General features: G+C 44.9%; 2 protein-coding genes across 2 annotated transcripts; both read left to right on the top strand.

The window, feature by feature from the left end:
• The first annotated feature begins 357 nt into the window (after nt 1-357).
• On the top strand, nt 358-8,394 carry LOC119396461 (multiple coagulation factor deficiency protein 2 homolog). The gene is made up of 4 exons (XM_037663678.2): nt 358-778; nt 5,745-5,831; nt 6,506-6,627; nt 7,554-8,394. The coding sequence occupies exons 1-4, from the start codon at nt 606-608 to the stop codon at nt 7,643-7,645; spliced, it is 474 nt and encodes a 157-aa protein (XP_037519606.1). The 5' UTR covers nt 358-605; the 3' UTR covers nt 7,646-8,394.
• A 1,342-nt stretch (nt 8,395-9,736) lies between these two features.
• Nucleotides 9,737-15,301, top strand: LOC119396464 (multiple coagulation factor deficiency protein 2 homolog). Its single transcript, XM_037663680.2, has 4 exons — nt 9,737-10,280; nt 11,788-11,874; nt 13,050-13,183; nt 15,039-15,301. The coding sequence occupies exons 2-4, from the start codon at nt 11,813-11,815 to the stop codon at nt 15,134-15,136; spliced, it is 294 nt and encodes a 97-aa protein (XP_037519608.1). The 5' UTR covers nt 9,737-10,280; nt 11,788-11,812; the 3' UTR covers nt 15,137-15,301.
• Nucleotides 15,302-16,203: the final 902 nt, after the last annotated feature.

Here is a 16,203-nt window from a genome sequence, read left to right as displayed (position 1 = left end):
CAGACACAACGCACGTGCGTGTTATGCAAAGGTAAGAAAACGTGGCGAGGACAAGAAAGAGTAAAATAAAAGGTGCCCCAGCGCCGGGCGTTTGCTGGCCTTCGTATAGCAACGCAGGTAAGAGGCACTAGCTTTTCCCGATGTGACAAACACCACCTGCTGCAAGTCGTAAGAGAGGGGCCACGCCGAATGACTTTCCGTGCCAAGCTGCTAGACGAAGAGGGGCTATAGCTTCTTCCTGCAACGAGCGGCGGCTGCGGAGGCAGTCGTCGCTTATCTGGAGGCTTTCTCAGTCGACGTGCTTATCACGTGTTCTGACGTTCCTCTTATCAAGTGTCCAACGTGGCTACCCGTGTCCGCTACACCCTCCTTCGTGCCTCCGCCGGCAGCAGCGTTGAAAGAGAGCCCAAGCTCCCACACCTGGCACTGAAATCCGCCGTCGGATCTTCTTGGAGTTCCCAGGCAGTTTGTTATACGCTGTACTACGCCATAGGACGTGAAACTTGCCAAAGGGGCAGAACAAAAGCCCGTCAAGGAGGAGCTTCTGTTTCTGTGTTTTAGCTGTGCGATCGATCGTCTTGTGTGCTTCTTTTTTTGTGCGCGTGATGCGGTCGACGCTCGCTTGTGTGGCTGCCGGCCGGAGGACACCGGTGCTGGCCGCGTTGTGCCTACTTGCTGTGAGCTGTGCATTCCCGGTGGCGGCCGCTCTAGACGGAGGCGACAAAGCGGCGCAAATTCGTCACAAATTCGGAAGGAGGGACATAATCCACGATATCGAGTAAGTGAGAGAAGAAAGTACGCGTGTGTATATACAGTCGTACAATCTGGATCACAAGTCAGTAGCCTATAGCCAGAATTCGCTTTATTTTTGCGGGAGGGGGGTCGGGGTGACACCCACCCCATCCTCCCCTGGCTACGCCACTGCCTAGAGGGGTCAAGCGCGTGGCTTCGGAAGCTTGCGCCGTCTACAGCTGCACCTTACATTAGCTTTAAGCTTCTGTTCATGCATGGATATTGGTATCATAACGGCGTCGGTCTTTGCATATTTTTGCAAAAACCCCAGCTCACTTGTGGCCGACTGGCCACTCGACAAGCGTGATTCAGACTGTAGTACACGCCTCTTTCTGGAGCGCGGGACTTGCAAGGAATTTTATATCCTTGAGCCTCTGGCATGTTTTGGAAGCAAAGATTTTGACCAATACCAGCTACAAAAAAAAAAAAAAAACCCGGGACAGTGCATTATTCAGTACGGTGCTTATCTTGGACCTAACAACTGCTGTGATATTCCACCTTTCTTTATCCGCAACTCAGCACTCGTGTGCTTTGTAGTTAACTCATCCTAACGTTCTCACGGAAAGAAGACACAAAAGGACGAAGCGATTCGACAGGACCACCGCTGCACTCGCAACCAGTTTAATTCGAAAGAACTGGGTTAATACACATGCAAACAAGCGTACGCGTGTAACAATGACTTTCATTGATAAATCGAGAACTTTTTACGTTGTTCCTTGAAAAATGAATCTTCACTGTTGTTAAGCACAATTGACTGTTTGCTTATACAATTATCTTTTCGTTTACGGATATGGAATGCTTCAATTATTTCTATATTCAGCTGATCCATATGATTTGAAAGTGTTTCTCGTTTACTGAAAGGTGGTATGCAACCACATTCTGGGCAATGCTCTTTAATGCGCGAATGAGTGTTGTTTTTTAGGGACATATTGTGTCCTAACAGTCGTGTGTTAAGACATCATCCCGAATCGTTTCTTCCGTTTGTCTTCTTTCCGTGCGCTGCCTCACACTTTAAGATGAACTGTCACGAACTCGCCCGGCTTTCAACTTTACTGTAGATACATTGTTAACGACCGTAAAGTTTCAGGCTCTACCGTCTGGGGAGCTACTGAGCATGGCGCTGTCGCTGAAATAAATGTAGGTGCCCTATAAGCCGCCATATAAGCAGTCTTCACGACAAGGCATTGCCTCAAAAAGCGAGCAATGAGGCAAAATTGTAGCTTACCTTAATTGCTTAGGTAAAACTCAAAAGGTACAGCCAGAAGTGTGGACGCCTGTACGAGTTATCACTGGCTTAAGATGCAGTTGGAAGGCTCCGTGTGGCGCTGCATATGAGTGAACTTTCCTATTTGTGCACCGATCAGAACGCTGGCTATCTCAATTTATTAACCAGGTTAAAATAATGACATCCTGAGGCTGATCTATAAAGTTGGATCTTAAATGGGCCTTGAATATAAAGAACTAATCTTGTCAATGATCACGGCACCCAGGAAATATTCGGAGCATGTGTTTTCAGCGCAACATCGTCGTGTTCTTATTATTAGACTAAACTCTAAGTGTGTATGGCCATAGAACTATGGTAAGATAGCGCGAAACAACGAAAAACAAAATGAAAAAAAGAAAGATAAAAGGGTCGCGGAATCTAATCCCAGCAGCGGCGGCCGCATTTCGATGGAGGCGAACTGTCGGAGGCCCGTGTACTTGGATCACCAGATGGTCATATTTTGCGGAGCCCTCCATTACAGCATTCCTCATAATCGTATCGCGGTTGTGGGACGTAAAAACCTCACGCTTACTCAAAAAAAAAGTAATGAAAAGAACAGGGTAAGGAGCAAGGTGAGCAAAAACTCACGGGGTCACTTATGCATTCACCTAAGACGACTCCAAGGGGAAAGCCATCTTGCTTTTCTTCTATAAGTCGATGTATTGTCCCTGCCCCCCCCCCCCCCTCGAAAGCTTTCTGCACCTAACGGGATTTCGCACTGCCTCCGTGATCAGCCCACCTTGGACCAAGCTACGATGTCATATGATGACGTCATCATGTGATGTTACGTCACGTGATGTCACTGTGACGACATAATGACGCCACAAGTTCTGGCGATTTGTGACGTCGTGATTACGTCATATGGTGACGTCATCGTGTGATGATGATTTTTCCCATCACTCGCGCTGTCCCCGACGCTGCGGAACGACGACGCCGACGGTCAATTTTCGCGTTTGATGAGGAATATAAGGCTTTCGCCTTAATAGAATATGTGCAACTCGGAAGTACTCGCTGTTGCGCTCGTTTCGCGCTAAGTGACCGCAGTTTTATGGTCAGTGCAAAGTAGGAACCGACTAGCCCGACAGCAAGTACTCCACAACGCAATATATTGACGGTTCCTTGGCGCAACCGAGCCCTTGAAGTTTTTATTTCGGGACAGCGTGAATGCAAAAAACCAAACTACAATAAAATAAAGACCATGGCGACACGCCCGTGATATAAACAACATAAACAAGATGAAGCGTAATTCGGTTTTTCTTTTTCAACTGGACGCGAGAGAGAGCTCCGATATACTGGCTTGTAAGTGGGGGCTCAGCAAAGTGAGACCGTCATTCAAGGAGCGGAATCCTGAAGATTCACTCACGCCTTGTAAAATAGCAAAGTAGTTGAACTTTTTTCGATGGGAAGTTCGCCCATAGTAGAGCGCACGTAGTACTCTAAATCGTCAACCATCTTAACAGCGAGGCTGTTTAATTAAGGTCTCCGTAATATGTCTTTAGGAAACAGAAATTATCATAATCATGAACCGGCACGCGCTCTCTACATCCTCTTCTTAATCCTCTTCTGCTTCGCTCCCAGAACACGTGCGCCGATTTCTCCGGCGTGGCCCGTAATAACTCTGATAGATGAGAGAACGAGTACGGAGAGAGAGAGAAAGAAAGAGATATAAAGAGAGAGTAAGAGAGAAACTCTTGGCGAAAAAAATTTCTTCACGAGGCGGGATTCGAACCCGCGTACCCTTGACCCGAAGGCGAGCGTCTTAACCACTCGGCTATCCAGGCACGCTAGCAGAGCACATCATAGCCTTAAGAAAGGGAAAATAGACAACCACCCGTTTGTAGCACGAAGCCGCAAGGAAATCCATACGGATTTCTTTGTGGCTTCGTGCTACAAATGGGTGGTTGTCTATTTTCCCTTTCTTAACCCTTCCGCCACCTTGCGGGATTCCGCAGAACTGATTTGCACATCATAGCCTTGTATAGTATAGTGTAGCAAGGGGGGGGGGTGGGAAAGGGAAGTGAGCGCGAGGAGCAGAGCTGTGATGGTGAGGAGGGAAAGGAGGAGGGAGAGAGTAAAGCATAGAATAGAAAGAAGGAAGCAAGGGAGAAATAGAGAGAGAGAGAAATAAAGGGATGAAAGAGGAAGAAATAGAGAAATATATAAATAGAAATAAACACAGAAAAGAAGACAGAAAAAACAGAGAGAAGAAGAAAGAAAATGGAGGAAGACAGAAAGAAGCAATTTGCAAAACTTATCAAAACAGCAAACGCCAGGGCTACAGAGGTGCTCATCAGCTCCGCTGTCTCTTTAGCATTGCGCCTGCAGTGCAAACTACGCGATTTCTTTTTTTCGAAACAAAGCTGCATGTATTTTTATGTGCATATTTAAGGAGACCGAACTTTTGTAGTCACCGCAAGCAAAATGCCAAAAAGAAAAAAATAAACTGAATACATTGCGAAGGATTACACCTCGAAATTTTACTAAACTTCTTGCAGCACCAATATCGCTTGTGTAAAAACTCTCTTTTATACATGTACACATACAGTTTTAGATGGTCGTAACGAAAGGAGGCACATGAAGAAAAAGAAACGTTTATTATTTTGACATTTCGACTCGGGACAGGCCGGATAAACGAAAGTGCATGCGCAATAATTATAATATCTGGGGTTTTACGTCCCAAAACCACGACATGATTATGAGAGACCGGAAATTTCGACCATCTGGTGTTCTTTAATGTGCACATAATTCTAAGTACACGGGCCTCAAACATTTCGCCTCTATCGAAATGCGACCGCCGCGGCCGGGATCGGAGCCGCGACCTTCGGGTCAGGAGTGCATGCGCAGGGTAGGCGGAAAGTGACTCTCTATTAACAATTGTTCATAAGTTTTATAATACTTAACCACTTTCAATGCAACAAAAAGCATCCTATTCCTTACAGTCGGACAATTTATTACGCATCTCATTTATCTCATTGGAGCTGTCAGAGGCACGACCTCAACTAATGTTGTCAGTCGATACGTTATTCGGGACACATCTTTCAGGAGGCTGGTGGGGCGTGGTGGCGCCCTCCAATGGACTGCAAGTGGTCCTGACGGCCTTCAACTTGTTCCTCTTGGGGTGGTCTAGAGAGGAATTTTATCGCGCGGCACGAAAAGCGTATTGATTAACTTAAGGAGCGAATAGAGTGAGTTTCTGCGAATGCACCACACGAAACACAACAGAAGTGTGTCGCAAACACTTGCAATTGTTTACCATAACATTAGTGAAAATTGACGCTTTTTACACGGAATTTCAGCAATTCATACCAATTCTTTCGCTTTAAGGAACACAATGCTGTGTGTTGCACACACACACACACACACACACACACACACACACACACACACACACACACACACACACGCACGCACACGCACACGCGCACACACACACACACGCACACACGCACACACACACACACACACACACACACACACATATATATATATATATATATATATATATATATATATATATATATATATATATATATATATATATATATATATATGCATGCTGCAAAGGAATACATATTGGGAAAATTAAACATCATATTATTAAGTTAATGTGTGAGTAAACAATGTAAAGTAATTCGCTGTTCTATCAAGACAGGCGTGCAATATTTTTTTTCTTAACCTTTTCGCTCAGGCACCTCAAAGAAGATCTCAAGACAATCACAGATCTGCAAATCGAGGGCAAGCTGACGGAAGACGAGACGATGTTTTATTTCATGCGGTAAGTCCATGGCGCGCTGGCTTGACCGACTGGTTAACTTAGTTCTTTTAACAGAAGCGTACCTTGAAGCACCAGTGGTACAAGTTACTTCGGCGAAAAAACAGTGCGAGAACGGGATAGAGGAGGAAATTGACATTTACGAAAATGTAAATTTTGCTCTTATATTTTCTTGCTAGCCCTACAACATCTAAGGATATCTTCAACGCGAATGGTCCATTTTTTAATTGTAAGGTATATAAGGTATAGGGCTTCGCCTCCAAGATCTCTCATTACACCTGTAGCTACTGCGTTAATTAGTGTAGAGTATCACTGGCTGATCTGGTGACAGGGTTGCGTACTGTTGCTTTCATATTTGAAGGCATTATTTTATCGAACTCTACTGTCAGACATTGGATGCACCAAGATTGTGCGTTTACAGAAGACTCGACTTTCATGTGTTAAGTGCAGGTATCATTGAAAAGATTACAGAGCTACATGTGACCTATTGAAGGTTGTCATGATGATGAATCCCCTTTAAAGCATTACGAATATTCTTACAATGAAGGATGGGCAAATGATCAGGTGGTTGTGTAGTCGTTCATTAACTTAGCCTCTGTGGATTTTGATTCAGAAATGGGGAGGAAAGAAAAAAGCCTAAGTGAAACGCGACTTGATAACATGTGTATGGATTGCAGCATGCACGATTTCGATGACAACAACAAGCTTGACGGCTGGGAGCTGCTGACCGCGATGAAACACATGGTGGCACACAACGTTAAAAAGACCGAAGAGGATCCCACCATCAACGAGACAATAGGTAAGCAGAAAGATAGTATAAAATGAAGCATCCTTTTCCCTGGTATGTGTTCTTATATGTTTACGAGATTCGAGCCTTCTGCTGCGTTTTCAATATAACTTCGGATGCTCGCGCTTCAAGCGTTATTTAGGCGAAAACCTTAGATGCCTCATCAAACGCGACAAGTGACATCGGCGGCGGTAACACGAGTGATGCAAAATATCATCATCACATGATGTCGATACCGTATGACGGCATAATGACGTCACAGGTCGCCCAAAATTGTGATGTAATAATGACGTCAAATAATGCGGTATCACGTGATGACATTATCGCGTGACATCGTCGTTTAGTCTAAGTTGGGCCGATCCCAGAGGCACTGCAAAACCACGTTGGTTACAGAAAGCTTTTTTTCTTTTGCGAGGGGTAGGGGGGATCAGTATAGTCGATTGCGAAGAAAAAGGTGACTTTCGCCTTCGAGTCGTCTTAGACAAATGCGTAAAGGACCGTCCGAGTTTTTGTGCATACGTCCATTATGTCCATGCCTTGCTACGCGCGCATCGAATCATAAGTGCATCCAAACACTCCTATAACCTTTTATTTCGATGCCTGGAATGAACGGGCTACGCTTGCATGGCCGTATTCGGCCATGTCGTTTATATACTCCGTCGCTTAGCAACGACAGTACAATGATGACGACATATGCCATCTTCGTTCCGCTATGGCGTCGTAAATTATTCATAATAATAATAATAATAATAATATCTGGGGTTTTACGTCCCAAAACCACGATAATAAATTATTCGGGAACGGGAGTTTAAGGGGTGATAAGCTAATAGAAAAAAAAAACTACCGCCTCGCCTAATTTTTGTTTGCAGTGTAACTGGTCCTGCGACAGTTCAGGGCAGGATGCATAGTCTAATGCCGACTGCGCGCACTCATTTCAGAGGCCGTGGACACGCTGATGCACTTTGACAAGAACAACGACGGATTCCTGGAGTACGCGGAGCTTCGGACTTCGTCCGACGACGAGCCATAGAAGGCACCAACATCTTGACGACGAGGAAGCTACGGTGTCATCATCATTCCACCATGTTGTGATTTACAGTATTTAAGAATGGTGTGGTCACGGCATACAGTTTGTGCGAGCGTTGTCATGACGAAACGCGTCTTCATTGAACGTAGCTGGTAACGTCCACCGATTGCTTAGAAGACCCCACCTGGTTTATAGTCGAAAAGTTTACTGGGTAGCTTTGACGGCGTTAACACATCCCCCTCTTGTTGAGAGGAAGCTGTTGTTTTATATCTGTGTAAAAGGATCAGCGTATGAAGCAATGGGATGGATGGGCGGGCTAGGTCGTATTGCATTCTTAGTAAAGAACCTTCAGAGCGCACGAAAAACGACAGGTTAAGCAAGTATCGCGCACTATGGTCACTCGTATCGTCTGATTCCTATTTCGTGTGTCGACCTCCCTGGCTCGACGATCTTTTCTAAAATTAGAGCTCTAACTCGTCGGCTCCCAATACAGTTGTTTCTTCACTGAGAAACAATTATCTTAGCAGTTTTAATTATCATTCATGTAATCGGAAGCCTTGTACCAACCAGCGTCTTCCCCTCCAACGCATGATAGGCGCACGTTTCTATTACTTTTTTCTGTTTATTTTTAAGAACTCCCGTGGACATGTTGTCGATACAATACCTATATTCCACTATCACCCCTTCATGCATTAAAGTTTCTATCATTTTTTTAGTGTGCGACTACGATCTTGCCGTTTCGCAGCGGAAGCTCCAAAATAAATTTGTGTCATAAATATCTTCATTTGTCGAGTCGGTTCTTCTAGACAGTGTTTATAACCCTGTGACTTGTTTTGTTTTCGTCCTCGTCATTCCCACTACTTTGTGAACACTCCAAAATGTTTGATTGAATCTGTTACCCATAGCATTTTGTTTGTCTTACAACGTTGGCCTAAATTTAAGTTTTATTGCAATTGATTTCCATTGCAGGGCATGGTAAAACGTGAATATTTATTTCCATCCAGTTTGGCGCTTCCATTAAATAACAACTGGCAAGTCTCAAGGTTAAAATTACCCTCGCACACTTTGCTTCAGGATTACGAACACTGGGGTTCAAATGCCCCGACTGCGCCGTGTTATTAAAATGAATTGCATCGACGCGCTGCAGTAGATGTATAAACACGCGGAGATATGTTATCAGCACTGTTATTAGCGTGATAACGAGTGTTATTGCTCGGCCTAAAAACGACAGAAAGGCGCGCGCCAACACTCGCGTCGCTAACACGTTTCACGTTTTATGAACATACCGTGTGGCTACCACTAAAGTTTACCAACTAGTCAACAGCGTCATTAGATATTGTGAACACAACACGTGACTTGCATCTTCATCGTTACATATCGTCATCCCTTTACATCTTTCTTATAGACCCATCGCGATTGCCGCGCGGTTAAGGTGCGCAGCTATTGACCCGAAGGTTGCGGGATCGAATCCCTGCCGCGGAGGCCGCGTTTCGATAGAGGCGAATAGCTAGAGGCCCGTGTACGAATATTTAGGTGCACGTTAAAGAACCCCAGATGCTCGAAATTTTTGGAGCCTTCCACTACTGTGTTCCTCATAATCATATCGTGGCTTTGGAACGTAAAACCCCGACAATTACATTATCTTCCTTATATGTATGTATGAAGCCAGTCCTGCATGCTTCGCCATAACCGAAGATCGAGCCCATGATATGGCTTCGCGTTCAAAGCGTCCCGCGTCTCGCGGCCGTAGCCGTATCCAGAGCCGCAGCCTCGTCTGCAGCCAATTAAGCTGACGCTCTCCAGCTGTGCCTACGCTCGCTGTTTGTCGCAACTGTCGCAACGGCTGGCACCGACGTCATTCCCTATGGGAGGAAGAGAAGACTCCGATGAAGGATTGTCAGTGGGAGGCACGGTTGAAGGCCGGAGACGAGAAACCGCCGTTTATACCGCCGTAGCTTATACTTTCTTCGCTATCTCTTCCTCTCGTTCGCGCACTCATCCTCTTCCTCTTCTCGCGGGTCTCGTCTTTCGGGGCGCGCCCTCGGAGAAAGCAAAAGATGGCGGGCAGAGCCGTCTATCGCTAGCGCTCACAGCAGACACGCGTCAAAGACGCTGACGCTTTCCTTCCACTGCGCGAACTCCACGTGTGTTTGCCTCGGTGCGCGTGTGTGCATATTCGTACGCGCGCGATCGCGCACCTCTCACCACGTGGCTCCGCCCCGATGCCTGCGTGGCGTTCGTCACTTAACATCGGCAGCTGCTGTCAGGGTTCAAAAGCGAGTGAATCTTGAAGCACGGCTGCCACGGCGGCGTTCGGCCGCTCAAATTCGTCGGCGAATCAGCGTTGGCGAAGCGTGTGTGTCCTTGCGGTGGCTGCTAGGAGGTGATTTTCCTGCAAGCAGTGCGCGAACGTTACGTGGTCGAGCGTAGCACGGCAGCTGTTTTTGTGCGGCCTAGTTGCGTTGGAAAAAGCGAGAAAGAAAAGAATATGCAGACACTCGCTGAGCTGCAGCTTTTGTGCGACTGTTTTGTTCGCCGTTGTGGCGGCAGACCTGCCTCCACCTGATAGCACAGCCGGCGGCGAGGCGGCTGAGCTACGCAAGAAATGGTCCGCGGTGCAAGTTGCCCGCGACTTGGGGTGAGTGCATTGTCGACGCGATGGCCAGTGTTATTACTAGATGAAGTCGTAATGCAGTAACGTTTGACTTGAGATTGCTTGTTTATATTTTCTTAACGGGCAACGAGGCACCCGGTGGCTCGGAAGAAACGTTACATTTTTAGGCATGGTAAGGAAGACAATAGGACAAAAGAAGTGAGGGAAAACCTTACACGATTGTGTCATTGTGTTGCTTCACCTTCATTTTGCACGTAGCCATACTACATTGCTAAGGTACCTTTCAGGAGCATAGGCAGAAATTTTATTTCGGCGAGAGGGGGGGGGGGGGTCAAATACTTAATGTATATTTGTACGTGTATGTGTATACACAAACATGTAAAATTTAAGTGTTTCGAAAGGTGGGGGGGGGGGGGGGGGGAGGTGTTAATACCCCACGCCCTGGCTAAGCTAGTGATCCATGTGTTATAATTTACTAGTCAGGGCCGTGAATGCGTTTGTTGCGAATGACGGAATTGTATTACGGATTTACGGTTCAGTGAATGAAAGCCACGCAATTTGTAAGCTTGAAGCCACGTGCAAGCTTTCAGCGTCTAGCACATTTATTGATAGCGTTAACACGGCGTGTTTCTTAGTGGAAAGAGTGATTTCGTGCTACATAGTTAATAAGTACTCGGATAACATCGTGAGGCGGGAGTGCGGCTAAGTGAACTATCACTCTGAATTGAAACAAGGAAACGAACTAAGAGACGCATTTTAACTTAAGCATTTGCCTATGCATTCACCTTACTCATTTGGAGCTGTCACGGAATTGGGCGACGGATTACGCAGCAATATCTCCTGTTTTAAGGAAATAAACGTAACGCATGTTCAATTTTAAGTCATTACTTACGCTTCAGCGAATTATGACGTGGTGGTATGATAACATTTTAAAGGCTATGTATATCTTCCTTGAAACCCCGCATTGACAACCGAACAACGATTTATGATACGCAGCGTGCCACTCGTTTCTGCTTGACGTTCGTACTCGGGGTTTTTTACTTTCGGAATAGCTAAAAAAAAAGTAGCTGGTAATTTATAGTACTGCTTTTATTCGCTACACCGCGCAATCGCTTTCGACGTGTCTGACCTTTCGCTCGCCTATTGAGCTACGCCGCAGGTGGGAAATGTCGCCTTTTAATGAGTATTCGTTGCAGTGCCTTCCGTTCTTTCTTTTTACCATTGCATGAACATTGCAAGGCGAAATAATTTCTCCGAGGCTCGTAGTGATAAACACTAGCCCGCAAACACTTAAAGCGGGAGATTTAATAACGTGGTGTCGACAATATTTTCTTCAAGTTTTTTCAACATGTACACGTTCTATTTCGTGCTGTATCAGTGAAGATTAAAGAAGCAATCAGTCAAACGGAAACCCGTAATTATTTTAATTACACAGCTGAATGCCCCGAAATCAACACGGGAACCGGGGTGTACCAGAATATCATTTTTTTTTCATTTTCTCTTACGTCTTTTCTATCTGTTTCGCTTGCAGTCACATTAGAAGGGACGTCGCAAAGATGATTGAGCTTGGAAACGCCGGTGTAATGTCACAGGACGAGTTGTCATTCTACTATTTCAGGTAAGCATCCAAAGACACATCATCTTGCGTCTGTAATGTGCATGTGTAGTTTAATACAGTTCTGCATCCAAGTCGTTGCACAGTATACACTTAAGCGGCACTATGTTTGCTTTTTTTTAATTTACAACCGTGAGAGTGATTATAACGCTTCCGGCAAGCGGTGCGGAATCATTGAACGAGCGGACTGTATTCACGGAGACTGTCTAGTGGGCGGTTATATTGAAGTATATATCTGTCCACTGACATCAGGAAGCTTCAGGGCCTCTGCCTTTGAATGTAGCCTCGATTATGTTTACTACGCTGCTGAAACTTTCCGTATCACATTCCGATAAACTCGTTTCTGTACAGAAACATGAACTTATCAGAACCTTACATAAGATTCTTCCGGAAGTATGTGACAAATATACGTAAAGTATACGGAATCTATATATGTTCTGTGTGAAAACATATGAAATTATCGGAATGGCTTGCGGAACGTGTCAGTAGGGTATGGCATGTATTGTTGTGATACGTTGCGCACGAACATATCGGCATCACGTTAATAAAAATCAAATTAAGAGACATTAAAGAGAGTTATTTAACGAAAAAATTGGAGTGACCCTTATTATTGACTTAGGTCAAGTATTAGGGAAGAACATATAGAAACCGGAAAAACATATAGAACATATAGAACATATAGAACATATAGTAGCCGAGGTGCCATAAACCTCAAAGCAAGCAAGTTAGAACACAACCGAACAGACTTATAATGAAATCGATGGTGTCTTGAGCACTAAATGCTAAAATTTGTGGATCTATCGGCTTTGTAGATTAGCCCTTCTCCCCACTGAATATTTTGCGTCTTACCTGGGAACTGTCGTAGGTGGTGCTGCGACGAGAGCTCAATAATGCAGTGCCATTGCAAGTACGCTGCTTTACAATGCTATCGGGGAATTGGTATACATGATACCGCAGACGTTACGCTCGCACGATTTTGACATTGCGGTGAAGGCCAACAAAGTGCTTTCATATTCGACGTGCCTCTGGAACAACCGCTTTTTAGAGCACCGATCGAGGCGCAAAACTACAGGTACTGCGGTGGTATTTCGAGCGAAAATCTTGCTTAATTCGTAGGATACCATTAAGATTTACAGTTACTCGCATGCCATCATGTTATTGTCTTCTGCGTGCCGCAGGATGCATGACTTCGACAACAACAACCTTCTGGACGGTCAGGAGATGATGGCGGCCATGTACCACACTAGCCACCATGACGAAGGCGAACACGCGGAAGGCAAGATGGAAATAATACCGGAGGCAGACATCGCCAGTGAGTTCACCGTCTGTTCCGCCTGACACTCATCTTACCATAACATTTATTAAAGGTTGCTCTTTCGCATATTCAGCTGTTCTTCGGGCCTATGCGGCCTATGAATGCAACCAAAAGTGTATAAACAGACAAATGACCTGCTGTGTAGCTCATATTGCTCACAAGTCTATGGAAATTTGTACTGCTACATAACGTTATGGAAGAACATTGCTAAAACGGGACACAGTGCTGTGCTGCCATAGTGATCAAGCGTTTTTGCGCTGTTCTGCCACAGTGTTGATAAACCCAACTAGCCCACCTAAGAACCCTTCCGCTACATAAATTACCATGAAGGGAGTGAAGGCTTCCGTCTTGACTCGTGTTATTTCGCACAAAATAACAATAGCATCCGCATTACGTGTGAACTATGGCTGCAGTTTGTGCACAGCTTGAACTTATCCAGCACTCTCTGAGAGGATAGTTAACGGCTGTGCCACCAGTTTGAGAATAACACTTTAGAGAAGATATTTGATTTGCACGCTTCCGCATAACTACGCACTAGTCATTACTCCGAGATGATATCTTAAGTGGTATGAATAGCTCGGGACTTTCCTAAATGGGAGAGGCGTGTGAACATTCCGCAGCAAAACATCGCTGCTTAATGTACCATCTTAAAAATTATCTAGATAAAATGAAATTATTTTTAATAAGGTGCATACGTATCCCAAAGAGGAGGCGTATTCAGGGCAAATGCTTTTGAAATATGCATGTTGTAAGCATCGCCCCGCCAAGCCTAAAGCTGTCTGCAAACGCTTTGAATGGCTTACCGTTCAAAGAGTGTGTTTGCGGGTAACAAGTGGAAACGGGCAATACAGGGCTCGAAGGAATAATACGCGATACGCAGTGTACGTATGTGTCTCCAATTCTTGGGAAAATCGTATTAGAGGTGCATTAGAAACGTATCAGAGAAGTCGTGCAGCCAGCAAGATTATAATCACAAAATAAGTTCGGTTACCTGTCGGGTGACTGAATCTAAGTGTCTTTTGAAACGCGTTCTTTGTGTGAACTATACTCAATAGCTGGACGGAATACCGCCAAGTTAGGTAAACGCGTTGCTAAAGGTGTGCTGACACTAATTTTCTAAACTGACTTCATTCCGCCATACAAGTCTCCTGTATACAGATATGGCTCTGCGCAAGTGTGAACCTCAGGAATTGCTCATGACATGTTTTACTTTGATATTAAAGTCAATTTTCTCGTGGCGTGCCTACTGAGATCGATACTTGCGTGACGACAGCCTACAGTGTCAATTCTGGTGACGTCACGCACTAGTGTGGCTAGTTGTGATGACGTTAGGCACCGAAATATGCGAAATGGCTGCTTGTGCGTCACCAACCGTGCCGTGAAAACGTCACGATAACTTGCTCGAACATGTGACGAGAATCTCATACCGTGTCGTGACGTTAAGGTACAGTAGGAACAGAAATTAGCTTTTAAAACAGCATGTAACTATTTTTCAGGAGGCACTCACACTTACCAGCACGTTTTATAGGCACTTGAGTGCTTGGCCTTTCGTTTGACAATTCAAAATGTTCGTGTCAGTACCCCTTTAAGAAGAACCTATTTAAGAACCTTCTGCTGAGGCCGACACTCCATAGTGAACAATTAATCCATACAGATACCGAGACCTCACTTTGTTACGACCTTGATCAGTGATATGCTTGCTTTTTAAGTTTGTTAAGTGCTTAACGAAAGTTTCACAAGATGCGGGCGTTTTCTTGGGCCCGTCTTCGTTCTTATTTTGAACGAGTTATGTGTTTTCGCTCAACGTACACGTGACGCAATGAATGTTCCGATTTTTTCCCTTTTATTTCAGGCTACGTGGACTCTGCCCTTTTAGCTGACAAAAATCTCGACGGCTACATTTCGTATCCGGAACTAAGGGCAAGCGACTTTGCCACGCAGCATGCTTAATTTTTTTTTGTTACAAAGAGGACACTACCATGCGCCTATTGCATTTCCACATACGTATTTTATTTAGATATTATTTTTTGTTCGGCACAAAGTGCCTACTCAGTGCATTTTCACAACCACTTTACTAAGTCTTTTTACTCACAATAAAGTATTTTGCCATCTCTTTGTCTTTGTTTTCTGTTTGAAGTTATTTAAATGTTAATGCTGCTGGCTGAAATGGCGTTGTCCTTGATGTGTATGTACAGTATAGATTACATTTTAATCTTTCACATGAAAGTGAAGGGGACATTAAAAATACAGTTGGCGAGAGAAAGTGCGCTTATTTGCTGGCCATTACTTTACTTCAGTTTAGGCATTCTGTAGTATCTTGCCACGAGCGTTTATAAACTTCATTTTGATGTATTCGGGTTTCAGCCACAAAAACTGTTAACGCTCGGCGAAGACGCGCCGCAATGCTTCAGAATCTTCGCGATTATTTGAGGTGATTCTGTTAAGATTACGCGCAGGCCGCGAATAGTCCAGTTCATTCGAGAGCTTACGCGAGCACCAGCGATAACGCTAGAAGGTTTATACTTCTTACTTTATAAAAGACCATGCGCTCCGCCGATCATCAGACTACTCGACGGCCGATGACTGTTGACGCCGCTATCAGTTTACAGTGTGAATCGCTTGCACATTGTATTTTCATTTTCCGGGCACAAGTTCGCCCAAATAAAAAGTTTTGACTTAAACATGCCGACTGCTGCCTTCGTCAACGTCACGACCACGTGACAATTTAGTGATCTGCATTTTTGTCAGAAAGTATCGCCACGGCCGCTACCTGTTTTTGTATGTAGCGGCCGTGGTATCGCTTTTACAGTGCTCACGGTTTGAAACGCGACAATTTAGGGCTAAGTAACGCAAGGACCTTTTTTCCCCCACTGTCTTCAGTTAGTGTCATATCAGCTTATTGTGTCAACTTCGAACACTTACATCGGTGCCAACATTACCTTTACTGGTCAGATCCGTAGCGACACGACGCGATTATTTCGAGCAGTTGTACATACCAGTCGTAATAGTAAATTCTG

This window comes from Rhipicephalus sanguineus, chromosome 6 (assembly GCF_013339695.2).
Source record: "Rhipicephalus sanguineus isolate Rsan-2018 chromosome 6, BIME_Rsan_1.4, whole genome shotgun sequence".
In the NCBI taxonomy this organism is placed as follows: Eukaryota; Metazoa; Arthropoda; class Arachnida; order Ixodida; family Ixodidae; genus Rhipicephalus; species Rhipicephalus sanguineus.
The sequence above is the reverse complement of the archived record's forward strand: the minus strand, read 5'-3'. Positions and strand labels throughout refer to the sequence as shown.

Bases quoted from the DNA above. Each gene is read 5' to 3' on its own strand.
- LOC119396461 (XM_037663678.2), top strand. From the start codon at position 606: ATGCGGTCGACGCTCGCTTGTGTGGCTGCCGGCCGGAGGACACCGGTG. The intron at 5,832-6,505 runs GTAAGTCCATGG...TATGGATTGCAG, and splicing joins ACGATGTTTTATTTCATGCG to CATGCACGATTTCGATGACA. The intron at 6,628-7,553 runs GTAAGCAGAAAG...CACTCATTTCAG, and splicing joins CACCATCAACGAGACAATAG to AGGCCGTGGACACGCTGATG.
- LOC119396464 (XM_037663680.2), top strand. From the start codon at position 11,813: ATGATTGAGCTTGGAAACGCCGGTGTAATGTCACAGGACGAGTTGTCA. The intron at 11,875-13,049 runs GTAAGCATCCAA...TGCGTGCCGCAG, and splicing joins TTGTCATTCTACTATTTCAG to GATGCATGACTTCGACAACA. The intron at 13,184-15,038 runs GTGAGTTCACCG...CTTTTATTTCAG, and splicing joins ACCGGAGGCAGACATCGCCA to GCTACGTGGACTCTGCCCTT.